The following is a 24,238-nucleotide window of genomic DNA, read 5'->3' as shown; positions in this document are numbered from 1 at the left end:
AGGTCACACAATTGGTTTATGTCTGTGCATGCAGTGGATGAGCCCAAACAGGGTAAGCACATTATTTGTGCAATGGCATGGAAATTGAAGGACAGGCTACGGAAGGCTGATTCATGGTATGCTCAATACAATCATATTGAGTAACAAATGTAAGAAAATGAGTTACATCCACTTACATTGAAGACTGACGATTTGGCATTTAGGAAAAACAGCTCCACTGTTGTATTCTCTTTCAAAAATGTTATCTTCTCAATATAAAACCTGTAAAACACATATATACATTATGTAAATAATATGGAGCACTTGAATAAGGTATAAGGGTATTTAGTACCCCCCTTCCAATTTCAGAACATCTTCTTATTGCAGATTGTCAAAACATTACTGCCATCTACTGGACAGGAGTCTCTACATGTGGTCTGGGTTACAAGTTTCATTTTATTTAACTAGGCAAGTCAGTTAAGAACAAATTCTTATTTTCAATAACAGCCTAGGAACAGTGGATTAACTGCCTTGTTCAGGGGCAGAATGACAGATTATTATTATGTTTTTGTTTTAACCTTGTCAGCTCGGGGACTCGATCTTGCAACCATTCAGTTACTAGTCCAACGCTCTATCCACTAGGCTACCTGCCACCCCTACAATAACTGTACCTCCGATTAACGCTGATTAACACTGGAGGTTGTCACTGTAGTAGCTCTTTGAGCCTTCTCTTGGGCAACATTTATAGATACCTCACATTTTCAGATGGATTTTCAAATAAACTATATGGAGTCTAGCTCTCAAAGAGGAAGGGGAGTCTATGGATTAAAGTGTGTAAGATACACTGTCAACGTCTCAGACTGATGATATGTTTGTGATAGAGTACACTATGGGTAGCCGGCTACTACAGTTTAGTGGTCCATACTGTAGGCTACCAGCTGAGAGGCAGTGAGAGAGAGATCACTCACCTGACCAGGAACTTGAGCTCCAGTGGACCAGTCTTTTTAGTGAAGTCATGATCCAGGACCCTGCGATCCAGCTGGAGCCATTTACTCTGACCACTGGGGAAGGATACGAGCAGATGCTACACCGTTAACTGTGATGTCAACTGCTAGACTGATACAAAGTTGTCTCACTTGTGTCATGGAGATGCATGCAATCAGCAGCAGGAAAAGGATCTAAACCGGTTTGCACCCATTCACAGTATTTTGTACCTGACACCACAAGATTGAAAATACATCAATGAACTAGAATGTAGTTACAGATGTACTATCTTAATTTGATCAGTTTCTCACAGCAGGAAAATAATCCTGCAGCAACAGGAATTGTGAATTATTATGTGTATTATAATGAATGGACATTTATGTAGGGGTTGATACGTCTTTTGTTAGCATGAATCAAGTCTGACATTTTAAAGTAGAAATTACAAACTTTAGAAGCATTTTTTTAAACCTTGAATACACTACAATTAGCATTTCCTGCTGTGCAGGAACATTCTCTGCGACAACAGTGATCAAATTAAGATAGAACATCTGTAGGAGTTGTACGTACGTGTCATCGATGAAGGATATTCCAAAATATTCCTTCTCCTTCAGGTTAAAGTGTGAGGACACCAAGTCTAACAGATCCCGGGACAAGAGCTTCGGCTAGGAAAATGAAACCAGTATAAATTAACACAAATATATGAAGTGTCCACACTAGAGTGTAACATCCCAGTGAACAACATTAGAAGTACGGAGGTTGAGGATGTGTGAAGGGTGTGTACCTGGACCATTAGGTCCAGCTTCCTGTCGTCCAGGAGGTGCACCTGGCACAGCCGGCCCTCTGTCATCTGTGGGAAGGGAACAGACATGATGAGATCCCCTGGAATAGAGATGGGCAACTTGCGGTATGCCCCCCTTTTGAAGGCCCACAGATCAATCCCCTCCACAAGGGAAAGAGGCTGCACAGGATTCGTGTCAGTGTTGACTCTCAAGGCTGCTTGATTATGGCGAAGGGTCGTGTTGAGTGAAAAACATGTGGCTCCCAACTGGTTAGGCTGGCCTGGCCTCTGGTGTGGAAAGTGACCACAGGGTGGAAATAGAAGTTCTGAGCTGGTGTTAACTGCAGTCTACCAGGATATTGTTCCCTCCACCTCCACAACAGAGCTGCTTTTAAGCTGTTTTACAGGCTACTTTTGTGTTTTGTTTTTGAACACATTAAATCTAATTGAAATTACTGACTTATGGGCATGTCTGGAAAAAGTATTTTATTTATTGTCACGCAAACACTGAAGCGGATGACATGGTTCTGGTAGGACTCTTTTTTAAAGATGCTACGTCAGATGGGGACAGCTATTTTAAACAGACCATCAACCTTCAAAAATGATGCTGGTCAAGTGCCTGTGGTCGACCAAAGTAATTGGTCGACCACAGGCACATTTGAGCAGTCTGTTCCACAAGGCAACCAAAAAGAAGGCACTGGCTGTCATTGGCGACCCCACCCACCCTCTACCACCTCAGTTCGAGAGACTTGCCTCTGGCCGGCACTTCAGAATGCCCTTGGCCAAGAAGAATGTGTTCAAACATTCATTTGTTCCTTGTGCTGTTGGACTGCTAAATGCAAAGTAAATTGTATCAGTATATGTACTTATCTATCCAGTGCAGTTGGGACAGCGGTCGGTTGTGAGTGAATGTATCAATATCCTCTATGTTTTTAGTGTATGCAACATAATGGACTGACTGGTTTAAATGTGTATGATGTGAGAATGTTTGCATATGTGATCCTTTTAATGGAAGGTGATGCCAAAGAAAAATGTCCATCCTGGATGGACAAAGTTTAATTCTATTCTATTATGTAAACTCTCTTTTTCTGAAGTCAAACTGTAGTTTCTAGGCATTTCAAAAACAAAGTTGAATCTCTAGAGATGATTTCCTTGAGAATTCAAGCCCTTTCTGAATGGTTCAATAGCCCACTTGTATAGCAAAGACCAAGAACCTTAATCAGAAACACAAGCATGGATTACTAGATGACAAGTTTTTATAACACAGAGAAAAAAAACTTCATAGAACAACATAGGATTGTGTGTAATCCGTATTAATAGAGAGAATTATTGTAGCTGTTCATTACACAATCTCCATTGTCTAAACAGGGATTAGTCACTATAGTGATTGTGTGGGTTGTCCAGTGCATGATCCACACTACGGTGCATTTATCAATGCTGCATTGTTACGGACAAATGACATCCAAGCATACAAACAAAGAGGCCAGTAGCTCCATGGCCTAAAATGTGTTAGTCTTCCAACATTGTTTCATGGGATGAAGTGGGACAATATGAGTACTAATTTTGAGTTAAAGTATAAAAAAAATCAAGTATCTCCAACATGCTCCCCACACTCCCTGCTTTTCTGCTCCTTTTCTGTGCCTGTTTTTGTCTACCCCCAAAGCCCCAATAACTCCATTTCAAATTCACCTTTGCAAGACATCTAATGAGCTACTGCTCAGTCTGAACCCTATCCCAAAATCATTACACAACAATTCATGTTCCTTACTTTAGTAGTGTGGCAGTAAAAGAAGACCCACTGGGCACAGACATCAATTCAAACCTATCCCCACGTTGGTTCAACGTAATTTCATTGTAAAGATGTGGAAACAGCGTTAATTCAACCAGTCTGTGCCCAGCGGTAAGTTTTGTTGGTGACTATCTATCATAACTAGAGGTCGACCAATTAATCGGCATGGCCGATTAATTAGGGCCGATTTCAAGTTTTCATAACAATCGGTAATTGGCCTTTTTGGACGCCGATTATGGCCGATTACATTGCAATCCATGAGGAAACTGCGTCGCAGGCTGACCACCTGTTATGCGAGTGCAGCATCAAAACGACCTTGTGGCTGCAAGGAGCCAAGGTAAGTTGCTGGCTAGCATTAAACTTAACTTATAAAAACAATCAATCTTCACATAATCACTAGTTAACTTCACATGGTTGATGATATTACTAGGTTAACTAGCTTGTCCTGCGTTGCATATAATCAATGCAGTGCCTGTTAATTTATCATCGAATCACAGCCTACTTCAACTTCGCCAAACGACTGATGATTTAACAAAAGCGCATTCGTGAAAAATTTACCTAAACTATAAATATCAATGCCTTTCTTAAAATCAATACACAGAAGTACATTTTTTTAAACCTGCATATTTAGTTTAAAAAAATTCATGTTAGCAGGCAATATTAACTAAGGAAATTGTGTCACTTCTCTTGCGTTCAGTGCAAGCAGAGTCAGGGTATATGCAACAGTTTGGGCCTCCTGGTTCGTTGCGAATTGTGAACTAATTTTCCATAATTTCCCATAATGATGACATAACATTGAAGGTTGTGCAATGTAACAGCAATATTTAGACTTAGGGTTGCCACCCGTTCGAGAAAATACTGAACGGTTCCGTATTTCACTGAAAGAATAAACGTTTTGTTTTCGAAATGACAGTTTCCAGATTTGACCATATTAATGACCAAAGGCTCGTATTTCTGTGTGTTATATTATAATTAAGTCTATGATTTGATATTTGATAGAGCAGTCTGACTGAGTGGTGGTAAGCAGCAGCATGCTCGTAAGCATTCATTCAAACAGCACTTTCCTGCATTTGCCAGCAGCTCTTAGCAATTTATGCGCTGTTTATGACTTCAAGCCTATCAACTCCCGAGATTAGGCTGGCAATACTAAAGTGCCTATAAGAACATCCAATAGTCATAGGTATATGAAATACAAATGGTATAGAGAGAAATAGTCGACACGTCATAATTCCTATAATAACTACCACCTAAAACTTCTTAACTGGGAATACTGAAGAACTGGGAATATTGAACCACCAGCTTTCATATGTTCTCATGTTCTGAGCAAGGAACTTAAACGTTAGCTTTTTTATATGGCACATATTTCACTTTTACTTTCTTCTCCAACTCTGTGTTTTTGCATTATTTACACCAAATTGAACATGTTTCATTATTTATTTGAGACTAAATAGGTTTTTGGTCCTCCAATAATCGGTATCGACGTTGAAAAATGATAATCGGTCGACCTCTAATCCTAACCATTTTTTTAACAAGTGTCAGGATGGACCGCTGAAGAAAGCAGTGTTTTGGAACATTTTCCAAATTTGACAGAAATGTACATAGAACATGTCTCATTTGTTCATATATATAATGTGCAACTCTTTATTTGTTGATTCGCCATTAGTCAGCAGCTCTCCTAACTTTTTGGGTGTGCACCAGCTCATGCTTTTCACTAGACTATGGGTGTGTTCATAAATTCACTCTGGAGTGCCAGAGAACGAATTCAGAGTGTTGTCAGATTCTCCGTTCGTTAATTCAGAGCGTTCTGACCTCACAACGGCAGTCAAGCACCCAAGCTAACTGGCTAAAGTTAGCCAGCATGCTAGCTACTTCCAGACATAAATGAGAGAACACCTCACTCTGACAATTTTTCCTAACAATTTTTTAACAAGTGTCAAGATGAACTGCCTCTCACATAAGGCAGAAAGGCTAGAGGCCATGGCTTTAGAGAGTGGTTGACCCGCAGGTTTAAAGGAAGATAATGTGATGTGTAATAGCCATGCCAGAGAGGTCATCCCCCTAAAGGCCTGTCATTGGGGCGGGGCGTTCCAGCCGTGGCCGCTTCACACGACCTCCAGCCACTGACCTACATAGGCTTAGCTCCAACCCTGCAGCATTAGGCCATGCCTGTAATTGACTGCTTATCAGGCTTATTGACATATTCTCACTGATTACCATCTCCTAACACCAGCTATCTTCACTGATGATGTAATTTAGCTTTTAGTGGTAGTTCATAAACAACCTTTCCTAATTTGAAATCTTGAAATGTTTTTAACGTTTGGAACAGAAACGTATATAGTTAGAGGATGTCTCATTTGTTCATGAACAAGATCCCATTCAGGTGCTCCAACAAAAGACAGCACTTCAAAGACAACCTTCAAAGATCAAAAGACTGGCAGTGCTGCTTCCTGAGGACTTCCATATGTGCAATGAGACCCATGTTAAACCTGTCTCTGTGACTCATAAAGAAACACCCTGTCCTGAGTCCTCACAGGCACAAACAGTAAACTTTCACCCAACAGACAATCTATCAAATACAATATGCAATTCTAAAAGTCAAATTAAAACGTAGTACCATTTGGATATGCTCCATAGTTATAGCCACAATGTGATGGTTATTCTACAGACTCCAGACAACACCTGACAGATATATACATTTACAGAAATCAAGGTGTAAAACAGTATCAACAAGACAGGTCAAATTAGAATATATATTAGACATGATCTTGCTTCAGCCACCAGTACATCCCAGTCCGCAGCTTGCACAGTTGCTGTCAACAGAGTAGTCAATAAAATCCACATTGATTAGAGCAGCATGTACAGTACAACTTTTCCCCTGGAGTAAAGGGATTGATTGGTAACACAGTCCCAGCGTACCTGATAGAACTCCCCGAGGTGCCACCATGTCTGTAGGAAGCGGCGGGCTGGCATGAACCCCTGAGAGGACCACCTTCTGAGGGTCTGCTCTGCCAAGCTCCACACAACCTTGCTGCTTGATGCCAGCAACTCCTCCACTCTAGACATGAAGCCCAGAGCCATGGCTGTCACTTCACCGCTCACTCACTCACTCCCAGAAACCAGACTGAGATACCCGGTGCCCGGCACAGCCTCTCTCTACTGATGAAGTTGTAGAAAGCCTGTGATGCTTGAGAGATGCTTGAAAGGTAAGCACACTACTCCGTCTTCTTGGCCCAAGAGAATGTACACTGCTGAGTAAAACACCAACTTCACTCTGCGTCTAGATGCTGTTGTGACTCAGAATGTCAATGCCCTGGAGGAGCATCAGTAGTAGTATACTACTACACACACGCTTTACTATGTCTCCCTGCTGATGTAATCTGTGAGAGTCACAGCTCTGGTCTAGAGAGGCTGGAGTTGTAGAGCTGGAGTGGAGTGGCGCGCCAAAGGGTGAGCTCCCAGCCTCCCGCCCTGGGCCCTGGTCCAAGACAGCCTGACACTCACATGGCAACGGGCTGGACAGAGCCACAGAGAATCAGCCTAAAGAAGATTGGTCTGCAGTGCACACCCCATAAACACATTTTACACATACATGCTGTACCTACACTCACAGGCAGACTGACGGACAGCTCAGTCACTGCATCCCCGCCTCATAAACACTCTATTTTCTTTCTGACTTACAGCTTAGTCTTTTTCTTGAGGTTTTCCACTCTGTTGTTAACTTGATTTTAGACTGCAGTTGTTCCTTCATTAAGGAAATGGATCAACTGTAATGCTAGTGTTACCCGCCATTTGGAAGGTTCAGAGAGTGGAACATCAACTATATGACAGTTAAGACCAAACAGAGGCAGCACACAGGACTTCTAGAAGATGTGATTTTTTTCTTGACAGGCAACCACCATCTCAATGATCTTGCTTGACACACACCAATTTATAGGCACTCGCCAGGCATTACTAATCAATCACTAACATCCAATTCCTATCATTATCTAACAATGGTATTCAAATATATAATATCACATTAGATATAAGATATTGCTATATAATAGTGTGAAATAGCGTGTGTTGATTTGAGTGATTCAGGATGGTTTCTGAAGGTCATTCATTTTCTCTGTACAGTACTCCGGGTGCAATTTCCCAAGGACAGTAGACGTCTACACCCATCATATTCCACACTACTCCACATTATCCACACTACTAAAAGTACTAAAACTGAAACTGTATTTTTTTGGAAATTGTTTAATGTTGGAACCGACATCTGACATCAGAATGTAACGGATATAGCTTAGGAAAAGTGGGGAAAGATTCCCATAGTGTAGTTGCTTTTGATATCAAACATTGACATTTGAAATACTGTGGGAAAAAACATACTCATATTCTTTAGTTTATTTTGAATATTTATACATTCCTTTTAGCAAAGAAGGATGTGCATATTTCCCCAAAGAGCCGTACACCGTTCTGACAGAAACTGAAGAAAACAAGTGAAAAGAGAGAAAATGTGTTCTCGGCTGTGGACCTATACGTTTTTAGTTAAGTCAAACTAGCGGTGTCTCATCTGGCAACAATAGTTTGCTGTTTGTTTGTGCATTCTGAGTCTCATAAAACCTTAACACGTCTGCAGTCAGCACGTACAGAACATGTCGCAAAGCCCTCTGAACAACATCCGAGGGATCATCTGAAACAAAGCTGAATCATGGAATACTCGTAACAGGCCTGATTACTGTGAGAGTAATCAAATAAAATCCACATACATGCGCTGAATACAACAGGTGTAGACCTTACAGTGAAATGCTTACTTACAAGCCTTTAACCAACAATGCAGTTTTTAAGAAAAATAAGTGTTAAGTAAAAATAGATAATTAAAAATAAAACATTTAAATAACAAATAGTTAAAGAGCAGGCATCTGTTATCTCATCTATGGAAAATGAATCTCGTATCATCTCTGCCCACTGCCAATTGTCCTGACTGGAAGGACATGAATGATTGTTGAATCTTTTGGACTTCATGTGTATAGTGGTTGTTCCACTTGATATCATAAGGTGAATGCACCAATTTGTAAGTCGCTCTGGATAAGAGCGTCTGCTAAATGACTTAAATGTAATGTAAATGTATAGTCTGATCATTTATGGTAGTTTCCTAGCACAGTAAAGACAAACACTTATTGAACTAAACAATCACCCAGGGTAAAGTCCAACTGGCATTTTTGAAATAACATATCTATTGCAGATGAGACACAAAGTATGGCACTGCAGTCTAGCTTTAACAGTCTAGCTCCATTATGACAAGACCTTCAGGAGGAATTCAGTTATTCTATTTCAAGGTGACAACCATAAAATATTTTGTATTTAAGATTTCAAATAGTTTAATCAAAAAGTTGTTTGATAAAAACATCTAATGACATAACCTAGGTATTGATGATTTAATGTGTGTATTAGGTGATGACTGGATTTGGATGCATCCATTTCAGGGTGATATTGTCACACCCTGATCTGTTTCACCTGTCTTTGTGCTTGTCTCCACCTTCCACCAGGTGTCTCCCATCTACCCTCATTAATCCCTGTGTATTTATACCTGCGTTTTCTATTTGCCTGTTGCCAGTTTGTCTTGTCCTGTCAAGTCCTACCAGTGTGGTCCCTGTGCTCCAGTTTGTGGTTTTCCTAGTCTTCCCAGTTCTGACCTTTCTGCCTGTCCTGACCCTGCTTGCTGTCCTATACCTGCCTGACTCTGATTTGGATTACAACTCTTTGCCTGCCCCTGTAATAAACTCTAAGACTTGTACTATCTGCATCTCGGTCTTAGCCAGAGGCTTGATAGATATAATTCATTAGAGGCCCACATTGAAGCTATACAAGAGTGCAGTGGGGGAGGGGGTGTATTCAATGAACCATGTTGCTTATGACACACACACAGCTGCCTGAGTGGTAACAACTATGAAGACCACAGCTGTGGTGGACACAATACCATCGTTATCACCAACAGACTGTATGTCACCATATTTAGCAACAAAAAATAAAGAGTACAGAGTTGTTGCCTGTGTCCACTAGACAAAGCAAGCACATACAATATAAAACCAGTGCAGAACCTATAGATGGCATTTTTAACTGTAAATAGAGTGGAGGTGTCCTGTGATATTACATTCCCTCTGGCCATATCTCCCATCCCATTCTATCCAGAGACTTGGACCAGGCAGTAGCCAGATGATTCCCTCCACAGTGAGAGGAGTAAAGGTCTGTTTGCTTGTATAACACACACGGACATTCAGGGGCTGCCTTCCATAGAGAGACAAAGGAACAGCCAAAACACACACGTGCACACAGCAACCTGAGAACACAGAAACGCACACACACACACCCACTCACCCACACACCGCCCGCAGGTGCCTGCTATTCACAGCTGATATCCATGTGTGATGTGTTTCATTGGGCGGCGGTGGGGTAGAGGTAGGGGTGAGACCAAAACAAGAAACCGTTTGTGAATTTACAGACAGAGGTGATCCCATGGGAATGAGAACCGTCGACCACTCTCACCTCTCATAGGGAGAACCACTCTTTATCTATTCCTAAAATCATCTGTCTGCAAGAGTCCATGTCTCAAGAGGATATTCTATTCAGCTCTGTAAATAGATGCCCCAGGCCAGTTTGACATTTCCCCTCACACTAGTCTTGCTTGGCCGATCTTACAGTGCAGTGCAGTGCAGGGGAATGAGACTACCCTCACACAAAATAAAAACCGTCAGTTAATCTGGGCCTTTTGAAGAATGGAGGTGATACAATGCAGAGGTGTGTAGGATATTTTCTGTCACTGATCTGTGAAACCTTAAATATTTCCTTATAGTCCCTGATGAGAAAGAAAGAATAGATCTATCCTCTCCTCTAGCTCCTCTGGTTGTTGATGCATTGTGAGTGGACACAGGTGCTCCAGCTGTCTCTCTCACTCTGATTCACCCATCTGTTTCCATAATGAGAGACCCGTTGGAGAGGCTGGTGCCACTGACTGCAGCTCTGCTCTCAGCTGTAAACAGCATGACCTCACACTCTGGCCCACTCTCCTCTCTGAGGTCACTCTCGTAAACACTTCACTGACAAGCCCCCTCCAAGTCATCTGCTCCACAGAGGAATCCATTTATTTGAATGATGATTATTGTCCTCATGACTTCAAGAGTGTGCTTTACCACCAATTGTGTTTTTTCTCCTAATGAGTAGAATACAATCAATTGCGGAGAATGAAGTCACTGCTGACTTATAATTCATACTGCAGTTGCCAGACATCACCAGTAGGCAGAGTAACATCACACTACTAGACCAGACACCACTACTGAATATGTGTAAGGCAGTGGTCAGTCTACAACTTTCGTCCTTTTGTTCTAGCCCACTGAATCAGGTGTGTTAGTCCTGAGCTGGAACAAACCCCTGCACATCCTGTCGTTCTTTAGAACAGGTGTTTGAGACCCCTGATCTGTAAGGAGTACATTTAGTGCTGAGAATGTTCAGCCAATCATGTCCTGGGTGTTACCTTTATGACAATCATGTCCTGGGTGTTACCTTTATGACAGTTATGTCCTGGGTGTTACCTTTATGACAGTCATGTCCTGGGTGTTACCTTTATGACAATCATGTCCTGGGTGTTACCTTTATGACAGTTATGTCCTGGGTGTTACCTTTATGACAGTCATGTCCTGGGTGTTACCTTTATGACAATCATGTCCTGGGTGTTACCTTTATGATAGTCATGTCCTGGGTGTTACCTTTATGACAATCATGTCCTGGGTGTTACCTTTATGATAGTCATGTCCTGGGTGTTACGTTTATGACAATCATGTCCTGGGTGTTACCTTTATGACAATCATGTCCTGGGTGTTACCTTTATGACAGTCATGTCCTGAGTGTTACCTTTATGACAGTCATGTCCTGAGTGTTACCTTTATGACAGTCATGTCCTGGGTGTTACGTTTATGACAATCATGTCCTGGGTGTTACCTTTATGACAGTCATGTCCTGGGTGTTGCGTTTATGACAGTCATGTCCTGGGTGTTACCTTTATGACAATCATGTCCTGGGTGTTACCTTTATGACAATCATGTCCTGGGTGTTGCGTTTATGACAGTCATGTCCTGGGTGTTACCTTTATGACAGTCATGTCCTGGGTGTTACCTTTATGACAGTCATGTCCTGGGTGTTACCTTTATGACAGTCATGTCCTGGGTGTTACCTTTATGACAGTCATGTCCTGGGTGTTATGTTTATGACAATCATGCGCAGCCTCCTCTCATGTTCCTATAGCGTTCTCATCTGATTAGTGAGTCCTTTGAGGAGATGGTTACACACCACAGGCATGCTCTGGTTCTGGTACTGAGGCAGCGGATGTCTGTTTCAATTTAGATACCTCTCAGTCCAATTCCATAACTCATCAGTTTTAATAGGCTTGGGTCTGTAGAGAATACAATGAGGGCATGACAGTACAGCCCGTGCTACCGAGATCATCACACGTCTGTGTCCCCGAGCTAATTTCATTAGAATGTCAATTACCATGTGCAGTAAACGCTCAGTTAATTGTCTAAAAGAGGATGGCCTCCCACAGTAGCAGACACACAGTTCCAGCACAGGGCAGGGTAACATCTGTTAACACACAGCTCCAGCACAGGGCAGGGTAACATCTGTTAACACACAGCTCCAGCACAGGGCAGGGTAACATCTGTTAACACAAAGCTCCAGCACAGGGCAGGGTAACATCTGTTAACACACAGCTACAGCACAGGGCAGGGTAACATCTGTTAACACACAGCTCCAGCACAGGGCAGGGTAACATCTGTTAACACACAGCTACAGCACAGGGCAGGGTAACATCTGTTAACACACAGCTCCAGCACAGGGCAGGGTAACATCTGTCAACACACAGCTACAGCACAGGGCAGGGTAACATCTGTTAACACACAGCTCCAGCACAGGGCAGGGTAACATCTGTTAACACACAGCTCCAGCACAGGGCAGGGTAACATCTGTTAACACACAGCTCCAGCACAGGGCAGGGTAACATCTGTTAACACACAGCTCCAGCACAGGGCAGGGTAACATCTGTTAACACACAGCTCCAGCACAGGGCAGGGTAACATCTGTTAATACACAGCTACAGCACAGGGCAGGGTAACATCTGTTAACACACAGCTCCAGCACAGGGCAGGGTAACATCTGTTAACACACAGCTCCAGCACAGGGCAGGGTAACATCTGTCAACACACAGCTACAGCACAGGGCAGGGTAACATCTGTTAACACACAGCTCCAGCACAGGGCAGGGTAACATCTGTCAACACACAGCTACAGCACAGGGCAGGGTAACATCTGTTAACACACAGCTCCAGCACAGGGCAGGGTAACATCTGTTAACACACAGCTCCAGCACAGGGCAGGGTAACATCTGTTAACACACAGCTCCAGCACAGGGCAGGGTAACATCTGTTAACACACAGCTACAGCACAGGGCAGGGTAACATCTGTTAACACACAGCTCCAGCACAGGGCAGGGTAACATCTGTTAACACACAGCTACAGCTGACAGGCAGGCAGGCTGGGACAAGAACACACAGAGTACAGTAGGGCTGACAGGGCACAGCCCCATGCCACATACAGAGATACAGCTGTCAGACAGGCAGGCTAGGACACAAACACATATAGTACAGTAGGGCCAAGGCAAGGCAAGGGCCGCATGGTGGACAGTGTTAGCATTCCATTTATTCTCAGAGATGACGCCCATGACATGCCTTCAGTGACAGGGACATTCCCATGGCTTTACATGGAAAGCCTCCTGACTGCTGCCTCTGTTCCAGGACATCACATTCCAGTAGCGGCATTTTGTAGTCATAAATCAAATATGAGTGGATTAAAATAAATCAAATAAAAAATGTAAAAGAATCAAGTCTAGTTATGCATAAGTGATTGCTTGATTATTTTGCTACATCTCATACGTTGTAGTGTTTGTGTTTACCAAATTAAATGGATTTTGATCACTTACTTTTACTCTTCCTTACTGCTCTAATATGCTCTCCCTATTCAGACAGGTGGCTTCATAAGCACACATTCTGCATTTAATCAACAGGGATGAACCTATAGATTCTGAGAGGGATGTATCTTCTCCCCCTCTGTGAGCTCTTAAAGTCACAACACCATGTCTGTGAATGAGAGGTCCACATTACACTCCTTGAGGAAAGTTGTCAGTACATCTTTGTAATACACACACAGGACATACCCGATTATACCCAATTAAAGCCATGTGATTAAGCTCTAGATGGTGAATGTGGAGAGAGAGAAAAGCTTTTTGTGTGCAGCCGGGCGGTAGAGTCAAGCCCGGCTTTGTGCAGCATGGCAGGGGTTGGAGGAGAAGGGCCTGGGGGTCTGGACTGCCACTACGTCCCATTGAGATGTCTGTTATGACTGGGGACGTGGGGCCTGGTTCTCTGCACCCTAGGACACAGCTCTGGGGCCTGCTGGAGGCCCTGGCCTGTGACAAACACTGTGCGTGCATAACCCAGATGCCACTGAGCTGAAGGGGCTGAGGGGGTGAGACAGTGCCCATGGTGTCAGTCGCACACTGTCTGCCCCAATCAAATAAGCCCACGGCCCCAAGGGATTGTGGGTGCTGCTGAGATTTGCAAAGGCAGTAGTGGTGGAAAATGTCTCCAATTGTCATACTTGAGTAAAAGTAAAGATACCCTAATAGAAAATGACTCAAGTAAAAGTGAAAGTCACCCACTAAAATATTAATTGAGTAAAAGTCTAAAAGTATTTGGTTTAAATATAGTTAAGTATCAAAAGTAAATGTAATTGCTAAAATATTCTTAAGTATCAAAAGTAAAAGTAAATCATTTCACATTCCTTATATTAAGCAAACCAGACAACACAATTTTCTTGATTTATTATTTTACGGATAGTCAGGGGCACACCGATGACATAATTGACAAATGAAGCATTTGTGTTTAGTGCGTCCGCCAGATCAGTGTGTGAATGGAAAAAATCCTGTCAGCTAAGCATTCGAAATGTAAAGCATACTTTTGAGTTTCAGGGAAAATATATGGAGTAAAAAGTACATTATTTTCTCTAGGAATTTAGCAGAGTAAAAGTAAAAGTTGTAAAAAATATATAACTTAAGTCGTACTTTAAAGTACTTTACACCACTGAAAGGCAGAGCTGTTAGAGAGAGAAAAATGACCTGGAGCTGCAGGGTTTTAATATGATTTGCAAGAGATGGAGGACATGAATGGCTGCTCTTAACATCTCTGCAGGGGTCTTAAGAGACAGACAAAGAGAGGGAGAGAGAGAGAGAGAGAGAGAGCGAGAGGTTCATATAACATGTATGCTGATATCTCATGCTTGATTGTCTAGCTCCTCTAACGTACTGTTTTTGTTTAGCTTGTTTACATATTCATGATTGAGGAATTGACTTTATTCTATAAATGACATGAGTGTCACGCTATGCCTGTTCAACAACACATCACTGTTCAGTCGTGTTTAAAATCGTTTTTTCTTTTTTCATTTTAGTCAACACAAAAACAAAAACAGAAACTTAATTGTCCTTTGAGCCAGCCCTCGTTAAAAAAGTTTGTGCTGCCTGGTTTTACTTAAAGCTATATATTCGGCAATGACATTGTCCTTGTTCAGTAAATATAGATGAATTACCACCATCATGCATCCAATTTCCACAGTAATGTGAATGGTGCCCAGGGGAAGGTCTTTATGGACCTTTATGGACCTTGCAGACACACAGTGGACATGTGTCGCATTATCAACACAAAATATCTATACTTCCAAGACCTACATAACCAAATATCTGGCTCCAGTTAAATCCTACAACCCAACCCAGTCTTGTCACTCACTGACTTATTTGATGCACTGCTCTTTCTTGTACATCCTTTAGAGAGTGTTTGTCAGTTGATAACTACCATAACTACTGGATAATGTAATGAGACCCTCTGGTGACTTAAGCTTATCACTGTCAAACAATCCTCTAACACTACATAATCAGAACAAATGCACAGCTTTATCAGGCCAGCAAAACATGTGTAGGGAAGACCTCCCTGACTTAGAGGGGCAATGAAAACCTCAGAACCTTACCACTCCGAATTTGATAAGGAGTAAGGACTTTTCACTATGTGTGGATTTTATAGACAGAACAGACCCTCCGTCACTGTGGATTACTCACCATTGGTCCATTGGAGCAAACCACCAATGTGACAGAGGACCTCTCAATCTGTCATAGTGTGAACACAGGGTCGGTCTATTACACTTAGGAGGCAAACTGAGCTCATGGAAAGTCAGGATTTGGCATTGAGTTGTGCTTTGGTGGGGGGTGCATATGCAATGGTGTGTATTCATGGATACCAAAGGAAGCCAGGCTACCCCAAATATTTGACCAATAAAAACATTTAAATTATAAAATAATGTATCTTTTGTCTCTCTGATTGTCATAATTTCTCTGTAAATTCACAAGTGGTTGAATCTCACCTGACAAGTCATCAGAGCGAGGGAAACAGCACCCCTCTGTCTTAGTATGTGTAGACCATGTATCTGATACTGTCTGGAACAAAAGAGTATGACATGTTGGCGCCGTAGCATTTGAATAATTGATGCCAGCAAGTATTTGGACTCCCTTGATAATAAAAAAATAAATAAAGTAATTAGCCAATCAGCGTTGAGCTGAGCTCAACTGTGGGTTGTCCTGGGACACCCACCGAGGGAGGCCAGTTTGGATTTGGCTTCCCACCAATCAAATCACATCCTGAGCAAAACGTCCATCATTGTCAGAAAAATGTGTCTGTTTCTTGCCTGCTTGTGTTGATGTCCTGCAGTAGCTAGCTTGCTAAATCGGCCCTTTCCTAAGCCATGGACGGTGAGGGGGATTTGGACTTTTGGTTATGACTTAATTCTATGTAGAGGCCAACGATTATGATGGTGATTCTGATTTAACCATACATTAATATATTGTGCCACTGGTCTGAGATGATTGAAGTTCAATATGTAGCCTACTGTAGATGTAGCCTAGTTGGATCACATTAGCTAGCTAGATAAACTAGCTGGTTCATTGTTGCCCATGGGAGGAAGTTAGGCTAGCAAGAATTTTAGCTAGATTGCCTATGAAAACTAAAACTAAAGGCTTACAGAGCCATAGACCAATTGCCCACATGAAAGAAATTAGGACAGCATTGGTGTTCAACAAGTCTACAAGTAGGGTGAGTCCCCAAAAATATATTTTCTTGCGCGAGCACGCACACACAGACAGACAGAAGTACCATGGACAGCCAGATGATATTTTGGTATCTTTAAGTTTGTTTTCAGTGTATTAAACTAAATATATATTGCCTTGTTGATTTGATGATGTTTAAGTGTAAATGGTGCTGGAATAGTGGAGGCAGTACTCCCGTTGTCTTTGTGCTGACTTGCGGTAACTCCGTGGTTCTAAATCAGTAGTTAGTAAACTGTCGAAAACATTTACTTGTTTGACCAAGCTGCAGGTCATAGCTTGTTACATGCAATATTGACTTTGTGACCGTCACTGGACAGATGTTGGTCTTCGGTTTTGTGATGAAACAAACGTATGTGTAGTTGAATTTATTCCGCCACTGTGTGACTGTTGTCTTTTTGTTGTCACGGACTTATTGTATATCACAGTGGCGTATGAACAAATGGGTTATAAAGCAAACAACGCAAATATCACAACATAGGTTTCTTTACAGTGGTGTAAAGTAATTAATTAAAAATACAGTACTTGAAAGTACTATTTAAGCAATTTGTTTGTGTATCTGTAGCTTACTATTTATATATATTTTTTTACTTTTACTTTTACTTCACTACATCCCTGAAGAAAATAATGTACTTTTTACTCCATACATCCCTGACACCCAAAAGTACTTGTTACACATAAAATATTTAGCGAGCCTGGAAAATTGTCCTGTTCAAACACTTATCAAGAGAACATCCCTGGTTATCCCAACTGCCTCTGATCTGGTGGACTCACTAAACACAAATGCTTTGTTTCTAAATTATGTCTGAGTGTTGGAGTGTGCCCCTTGCTATCCGTAATTAAAACAAAAAAAAAGAAAATTGTGCCGTCTGGTTGACTTAATTAATATAAGGAATTTGAAATTATGTATACTTTTACTTTTACTTAGATACTGTATATGTCGATGGCATGCTAAGACATCGACATGCATTTCTTTATGTCAGATGGCTTTTGGGTCTGCTTTACAGCTAGACGTACAGAAAGAGGGTAAATTGTACATTTTCTATCCGAATATTTTGCATAAAGATTAGTATTATCTTGTCAGATTATAGGAGAAACTCTGGTAGGCCTGAAACAGTCTTCCTCACCTCTTATGCACGATCCAGCTTTACAGCCGAGCCTGCCTCTGTATCAGGTTTGTTTCAATGTCCAGGTCACATTATCAGGGGCTGTACTCAACAACATTGACTGAAAACATGAATTTACACTGCAAGCCAATTATTGTACGTGACTAAAGGGTATTGCCATATAGAGACCAATGCACACTAATGGAAGAGGTGAGTAATAACAGGCCATGGTGCTATGAAGGTGACTGACTGCTGCTGGCTACCTGCTCAGTGGCTTGCTGTGTGGAGGGGAACAGGACAGGTGGCCTCTAATGAGGAAGGGAGGAGGGCTCATATAACACAACATTAATGATGCAGGGCTCATCCACTCATGGATGACACATTGTCTTCGATCTGCCAGACAGCACTGAAATGACTTCTAAATCCACAACATATGGCCTACACCCTAATGAACAGTGCCAATATGAGCAAACACAGAATATAGAAAATAAGAATAAAGAATACACTTTAGGCTTTAGACAAGCTATTGAGGAGAAAACTAATATATATATTCAAGCAATAAGGCCTGGGGAGGTGTGGTACTGTACATGGCCATTATGCCACGGCTAAGGATTGTTCTTCGCACGACGCAACGCGGAGTGCCTGGACACAGCCCTTAGCTATGGTATATTGCCGATATATAACAAACCCCCGAGGTGCCTTATTGCTATTATAAACTGGTTACCCAAAGTAATGGTTACCCAATGTTTTCTCATACCTGTGGTATACAGCCTGATATACCACGGCTGTCAGCCAATCAACATTCAGGGCTAAAAAAAACAAGGTTATAAATATATATATATATATATATATATATATATATATATATACTGCTCAAAAAAATAAAGGGAACACTTAAACAACACATCCTAGATCTGAATGAATGAAATAATCTTATTAAATACTTTTTTCTTTACATAGTTGAATGTGCTGACAACAAAATCACACAAAAATAATCAATGGAAATCCAATTTATCAACCCATGGAGGTCTGGATTTGGAGTCACACTCCAAATTAAAGTGGAAAACCACACTACAGGCTGATCCAACTTTGATGTAATGTCCTTAAAACAAGTCAAAATGAGGCTCAGTAGTGTGTGGCCTCCACGTGCCTGTATGACCTCCCTACAATGCCTGGGCATGCTCCTGATGAGGTGGCGGATGGTCTCCTGAGGGATCCCCTCCCAGACCTGGACTAAAGCATCCGCCAACTCCTGGACATCCTGTGGTGCAACGTGGCGTTGGTGGATGGAGCGAGACATGATGTCCCAGATGTGCTCAATTGGATTCAGGTCTGGGGAACGGGCGGGCCAGTCCATAGCATCAATGCCTTCCTCTTGCAGGAACTGCTGACACACTCCAGCCACATGAGGTCTAGCATTGTCTTGCATTAGGAGGAACCCAGGGCCAACCGCACCAGCATATGGTGCGGTTGGCCCTGGGGTCTGAGGATCTCATCTCGGTACCTAATGGCAGTCAGGCTACCTCTGGCGAGCACATGGAGGGCTGTGTGGCCCCCCAAAGAAATGCCACCCCACACCATGACTGACCCACCGCCAAACCGGTCATGCTGGAGGATGTTGCAGGCAGCAGAACGTTCTCCACGGCGTCTCCAGACTCTGTCACGTCTGTCACGTGCTCAGTGTGAACCTGCTTTCATCTGTGAAGAGCACAGGGCGCCAGTGGCGAATTTGCCAATCTTGGTGTTCTCTGGCAAATGCCAAACGTCCTGCACGGTGTTGGGCTGTAAGCACAACCACCACCTGTGGATGTCGGCCCTCATACCACCCTCATGGAGTCTGTTTCTGACCGTTTGAGCAGACACATGCACATTTGTGGCCTGCTGGAGGTCATTTTGCAGGGCTCTGGCAGTGCTTCTCCTGCTCCTCCTTGCACAAAGGCAGATGTAGCGGTCATGCTGCTGGGTTGTTGCCCTCCTACGGCCTCCTCCACGTCTCCTGATGTACTGGCCTGTCTCCTGGTAGCGCCTCCATGCTCTGGACACTACGCTGACAGACACAGCAGACCTTCTTGCCACAGCTCGCATTGATGTGCCATCCTGGATGAGCTGCACTACCTGAGCCACTTGTGTGGGTTGTAGACTCCGTCTCATGCTACCACTAGAGTGAAAGCCCCACCAGCATTTAAAAGTGATGCAAACATCAGCCAGGAAGCATAGGAACTGAGAAGTGGTCTGTTGTCACCACCTGCAGAACCACTCCTTTATTGGGGGTGTCTTGCTAATTGCCTATAATTTCCACCTGTTGTCTATTCCATTTGCACAAAAGCATGTGAAATTTATTGTCAATCAGTGTTGCTTCCTAAGTGGACAGTTTGATTTCACAGAAGTGTGATTGACTTGGAGTTACATTGTGTTGTTTAAGTGTTCCCTTTATTTTTTGGAGCAGTGTATATATATATATATATATATATATATATATATATATATATATCACACGTTCAGAGGGCTCTTTAGCGAGCTAACCATCTCTTTACCAAGCCATCCCCTCCAGCTGTAGCTCTGTGAAACACACACTTGGGGGTTGAATCATTGAGCAGTATTGATTACTCTGGTCTCAAGGCTGTGGGATATGTCTGCTGCCTGAACACGGCTGCTTCCATGCTCTACATACACATCACTATTGCTGCTTCAGTGAGAGAATAATAGCTGCTCATCTCAGGTCTATCCGTCCATTACCATCCCCCCATTCAGCACAGTCCTCTCAGTGGTCATTATCATTCAGGCCCTCAAAAACAGCTCCTAAATGAGCACTCCAGCTCCTCTGGTGTGTGTGTATGTGTGTCAAATCAAATCAAATAGTTTTTGTCACATGCTTAGTAAACAACAGGTGTAGACAAACAGTGAATTGCATACTTCCAGACCCTTCCCAACAACGCAGAGAGAAAAATATAGAAAAAAAGAATAGGACAAGGAGTAAATAAACAATGTTTAATCATAACAGATACATGTACATGTAGGTAGGGGTAAAGTGACTGTGTGTGTGTGTGTGTGTGTGTGTGTGTGTGTGTGTGTGTGTGTGTGTGTGTGTGTGTGTACATCCGTGCATGCGTGAGTGTATGTTTGTGAGAGAGAAAGATGGAGAGATATAGTGAGAAAGAGAGTAGGATAGTAATAAAGAGGAGAGAGACACAGACAGGGTAATTACAGGAAGGATCATCGACAGCTCCCACAGCTTGCAGGCAAAGCAGTAGGATAGCATCCACAGCCAGCAGACCGGACACAGAGCAAGAGCTAAAGATGGGGTCTGCTTTGTTGTTATTCTCATTTTCTAAGCCTCAGAGGAATTGAGTGCTGGTCTGCAATGCAGAGGAAGAGACCAACAATAACTAAAGGACGGTAATGTGCTTTCTACACTGTGGTGTGGCTCTTAAGGGAACTACAGTAGCTACAGCCTCAGGGCATTCCTCACTGCACAACCATTGCCCACTGGGACACAGGTTGCTCTATTGCTCAGGCTCCATCTTAGATCTGCTAGAAACAGTCTTCCTATACAACACAATATCCTCTGAGAGGTGAAAAGTGGCCAGAATTTACACAAAGAATGGTTTTGTCAACAACGTTAGCTACATTGATAATTCTCAGAGTTTCCCATAAATAGACCAATTAAAGATATATCCAAAGCAAGCCATTTTTGTTTTCATTTTGTTTATAATTGGGGCCCATGCCCAAAGAATGAGTGTTTGGAATATGGATGCTTGGAATTGTGACATTACTCGTTATTCCAATGAGACAGGGGCACTTAATGTAGAGTGCTTCTGTCAATGTCCACTGACACAAATGGGTAATCTATAAATCCATCCTTACAGTATGTCCATCTTTTAAATTATTTATAAGGAGGTGCATGTGCTCTGGCAATTTTGGGTGGAATTTGTCAACAAACTGGAAATCCTCTCTCCTCCTTAAATAGATTGTATTAGGACAACAAGCAGTCTCTTTCATCTAAATCAGTGGTTCCCAACCAGGGGTACTTGGCCTATCCACAGGGGGTACTTAAGAAAACTCATGAGACCTACTTACCTTACTGGTAAAATGCAAATGAGGGCATACTTCAGGGGTATTCTGGGGAGAGCAGAATTCAGTTGGTGGTACATTAACCGACAAAGGTTGGACACACTAATCTAAATGATATGGGCCCTGCCTCCCAGAGGAATTCCCTGCCAGCTGAGGAGCCCGTGTCCAGCCTAATCCCATTGCTTTCTGCTCTCTGCATCGCACTGAACACCAAACACACGAGTAGTCAAAGAGGAGAAAGAAATGTATGTCACCGTCAGTCAGTAAGCCAAGGTATTCAAACCTTCCACTAATGAAGGAGGATGAGTACAGTCACTCAAAAACCATAACACCAAAAAAAAATCAAACAGGAAAAAGAAACACATTTAATTCCTAAATGTCTGCTAGATCAAACAAAAACATTCTGTTTATTCATGTATTTCAAAAGACTGTTCCTAAATGGACAACGGGACAGTTCAGTGTGTCCATGGTTTTGTAAGTGAAAATAAGTTACAGACTATTTGTTTTACACAGGATGTCCTGTGGAAGGACAAATGTCAGACGTAAAACAAGGAAAAGGTCCAGAGATGCTCTGCCTGGGGGCTGCTTGTAAACTGCCAACAAGGAAAAGGTCCAGAGATGCTCTGCCTGGGGACTGCTTGTAAACCGCCAACAAGGAAAAGGTCCAGAGATGCTCTGCCTGGGGACTGCTTGAAAACCGCCAACAAGGAAAAGGTCCAGAGATGCTCTGCCTGCGGACTGCTTGTAAACCGCCAACAAGCCTTTGACATGTTCGCAACAGTTGCCTTCTCTGAGAGACTGGGAGTACAGAGGGCAATATGCACAAATCATTTGAGATTTTTCTGTTTGCATTGTACAGTGGCAAGAAAAAGTATGCGAACCCTTTGGAAATACCTGGATTTCTGCATAGATTGGTCATATAATTTGATCTGATCTGCATCTTGGTCACAACAATAGAAAAACACAGTCTGCTTAAACTAATAACATAAACAATTATACATTTTCATGTCTTTATTGAACACACCATGTAAACATTCACAGTGCAGGGTGGAAAAAGTATGTGAACCCTTGGATTTAATAACTGGTTGACCCTCCTTTGGAAGCAATAACCTCAACCAAACATTTTCTGTAGTTGTGGATCAGATTTGCACAATGGTCAGGAGGAATTTACAAAACTGTTTCAGTTCAGCAATATTCTTGGGATGTCTGGTGTGAACTGCTCTATTGAGGTCATGCCACAGCATCTCAATCGGGTTGAGGTCTGGACTCTGACTGGGCCACTCCAGAAGGCGTATTTTCTTCTGTTGAAGCCATTCTGTTGATTTACTTCTGTGTTTTGGGTCGTTGCCCTGTTGCGTCACCAAACTTCTGATGAGCTTCAATTGGCGGACAGATAGCCTAACATTCTCCTGCAAAATGTCTTGATAAACTTGGGAATTGATTTTTCCACTGATGATAGCAAGCTGTCCAGGCCCTGAGGCAGCAAAGCAGCCCCAAACCATGATGCTCCCTCCACCATACTTTATAGTTGGGATGAGGTTTCGATGTTGGTGTGCTGCACCTTTTGTTCTCCATACAGTGTTGTTTGTTCGTTCCAAACAACTCAACTGTAGTTTCATCTGTCCACAGAATATTTTGCCAGTAGCGCTGTGGAACATCCAGGTGCACTTTTGCAAACTTCAGACGTGCAGCAATGTTTTTTTTGGACAGCAGTGGCTTCTTCCGTGGCGTCCTCCAATGAACACCATTCTTGTTTAGTGTTTTATGTATCGTAGACTCGTCAACAGAGATGTTAGCATGTTCCAGATGATTTCTGTAAGTCTTTAGCTGACACTAGGATTCTTCTTAACCTCATTGAGCATTCTGAGCTGTACTCTTGCAGTCATCTTTGCAGGACGGCCACTCCTAGGGAGAGTAGCAACAGTGCTGAACTTTCACCATTTATAGACAATTTGTCTTACCATGGCCTGATAAACATCAAGGCTTTTAGAGATACTTTTGTAACCCTTTACAGCTTTTTGCAAGTCAATATTTATTCATCTTAGGTCTTCTGAGATATCTTTTGTTCGAGGCATGGTTCACATCAGGCAATGCTTCTTGTGAATAGCAAACTGTGTTTTTTATAGGGCAAGGCAGCTCTAACCAACATCTCCAATCTTGTCTCATTGATTGGACTCCTGCTTAGCTGACTCCTGACTCAAATTAGCGTTTGGAGAAGTCATTAGCCTAGGGGTTCACATACTTTTTCCAACCTACACTGTGAATATTTAAATGATGTATTCAATATAGACAAGGAAAATACTA

General features: G+C 42.4%; 1 protein-coding gene across 4 annotated transcripts in view; it reads right to left on the bottom strand.

The window, feature by feature from the left end:
- The window catches only part of frmd4ba (FERM domain containing 4Ba), an 85,220-nt gene that overhangs the window by 33,895 nt on the left and 27,087 nt on the right, over positions 1–24,238 (bottom strand). For 2 of the 4 annotated variants that reach the window (XM_029774736.1, XM_029774738.1), the window contains exons 2-5: positions 1,745–1,810; positions 1,531–1,625; positions 948–1,040; positions 177–261 (exon numbers count right to left, since the gene is read on the bottom strand). In XM_029774736.1, the coding sequence (XP_029630596.1) occupies positions 177–261; positions 948–1,040; positions 1,531–1,625; positions 1,745–1,810 (339 nt within the window). Of the gene's footprint in view, positions 1–176; positions 262–947; positions 1,041–1,530; positions 1,626–1,744; positions 1,811–6,446; positions 6,959–24,238 lie in introns of those variants that run through there. The other 2 variants (XM_029774737.1, XM_029774735.1) reach the window with 2 other exon arrangements.

This window comes from Salmo trutta, chromosome 14 (assembly GCF_901001165.1).
Source record: "Salmo trutta chromosome 14, fSalTru1.1, whole genome shotgun sequence".
In the NCBI taxonomy this organism is placed as follows: domain Eukaryota; kingdom Metazoa; phylum Chordata; class Actinopteri; order Salmoniformes; family Salmonidae; genus Salmo; species Salmo trutta.
The sequence above is the reverse complement of the archived record's forward strand: the minus strand, read 5'-3'. Positions and strand labels throughout refer to the sequence as shown.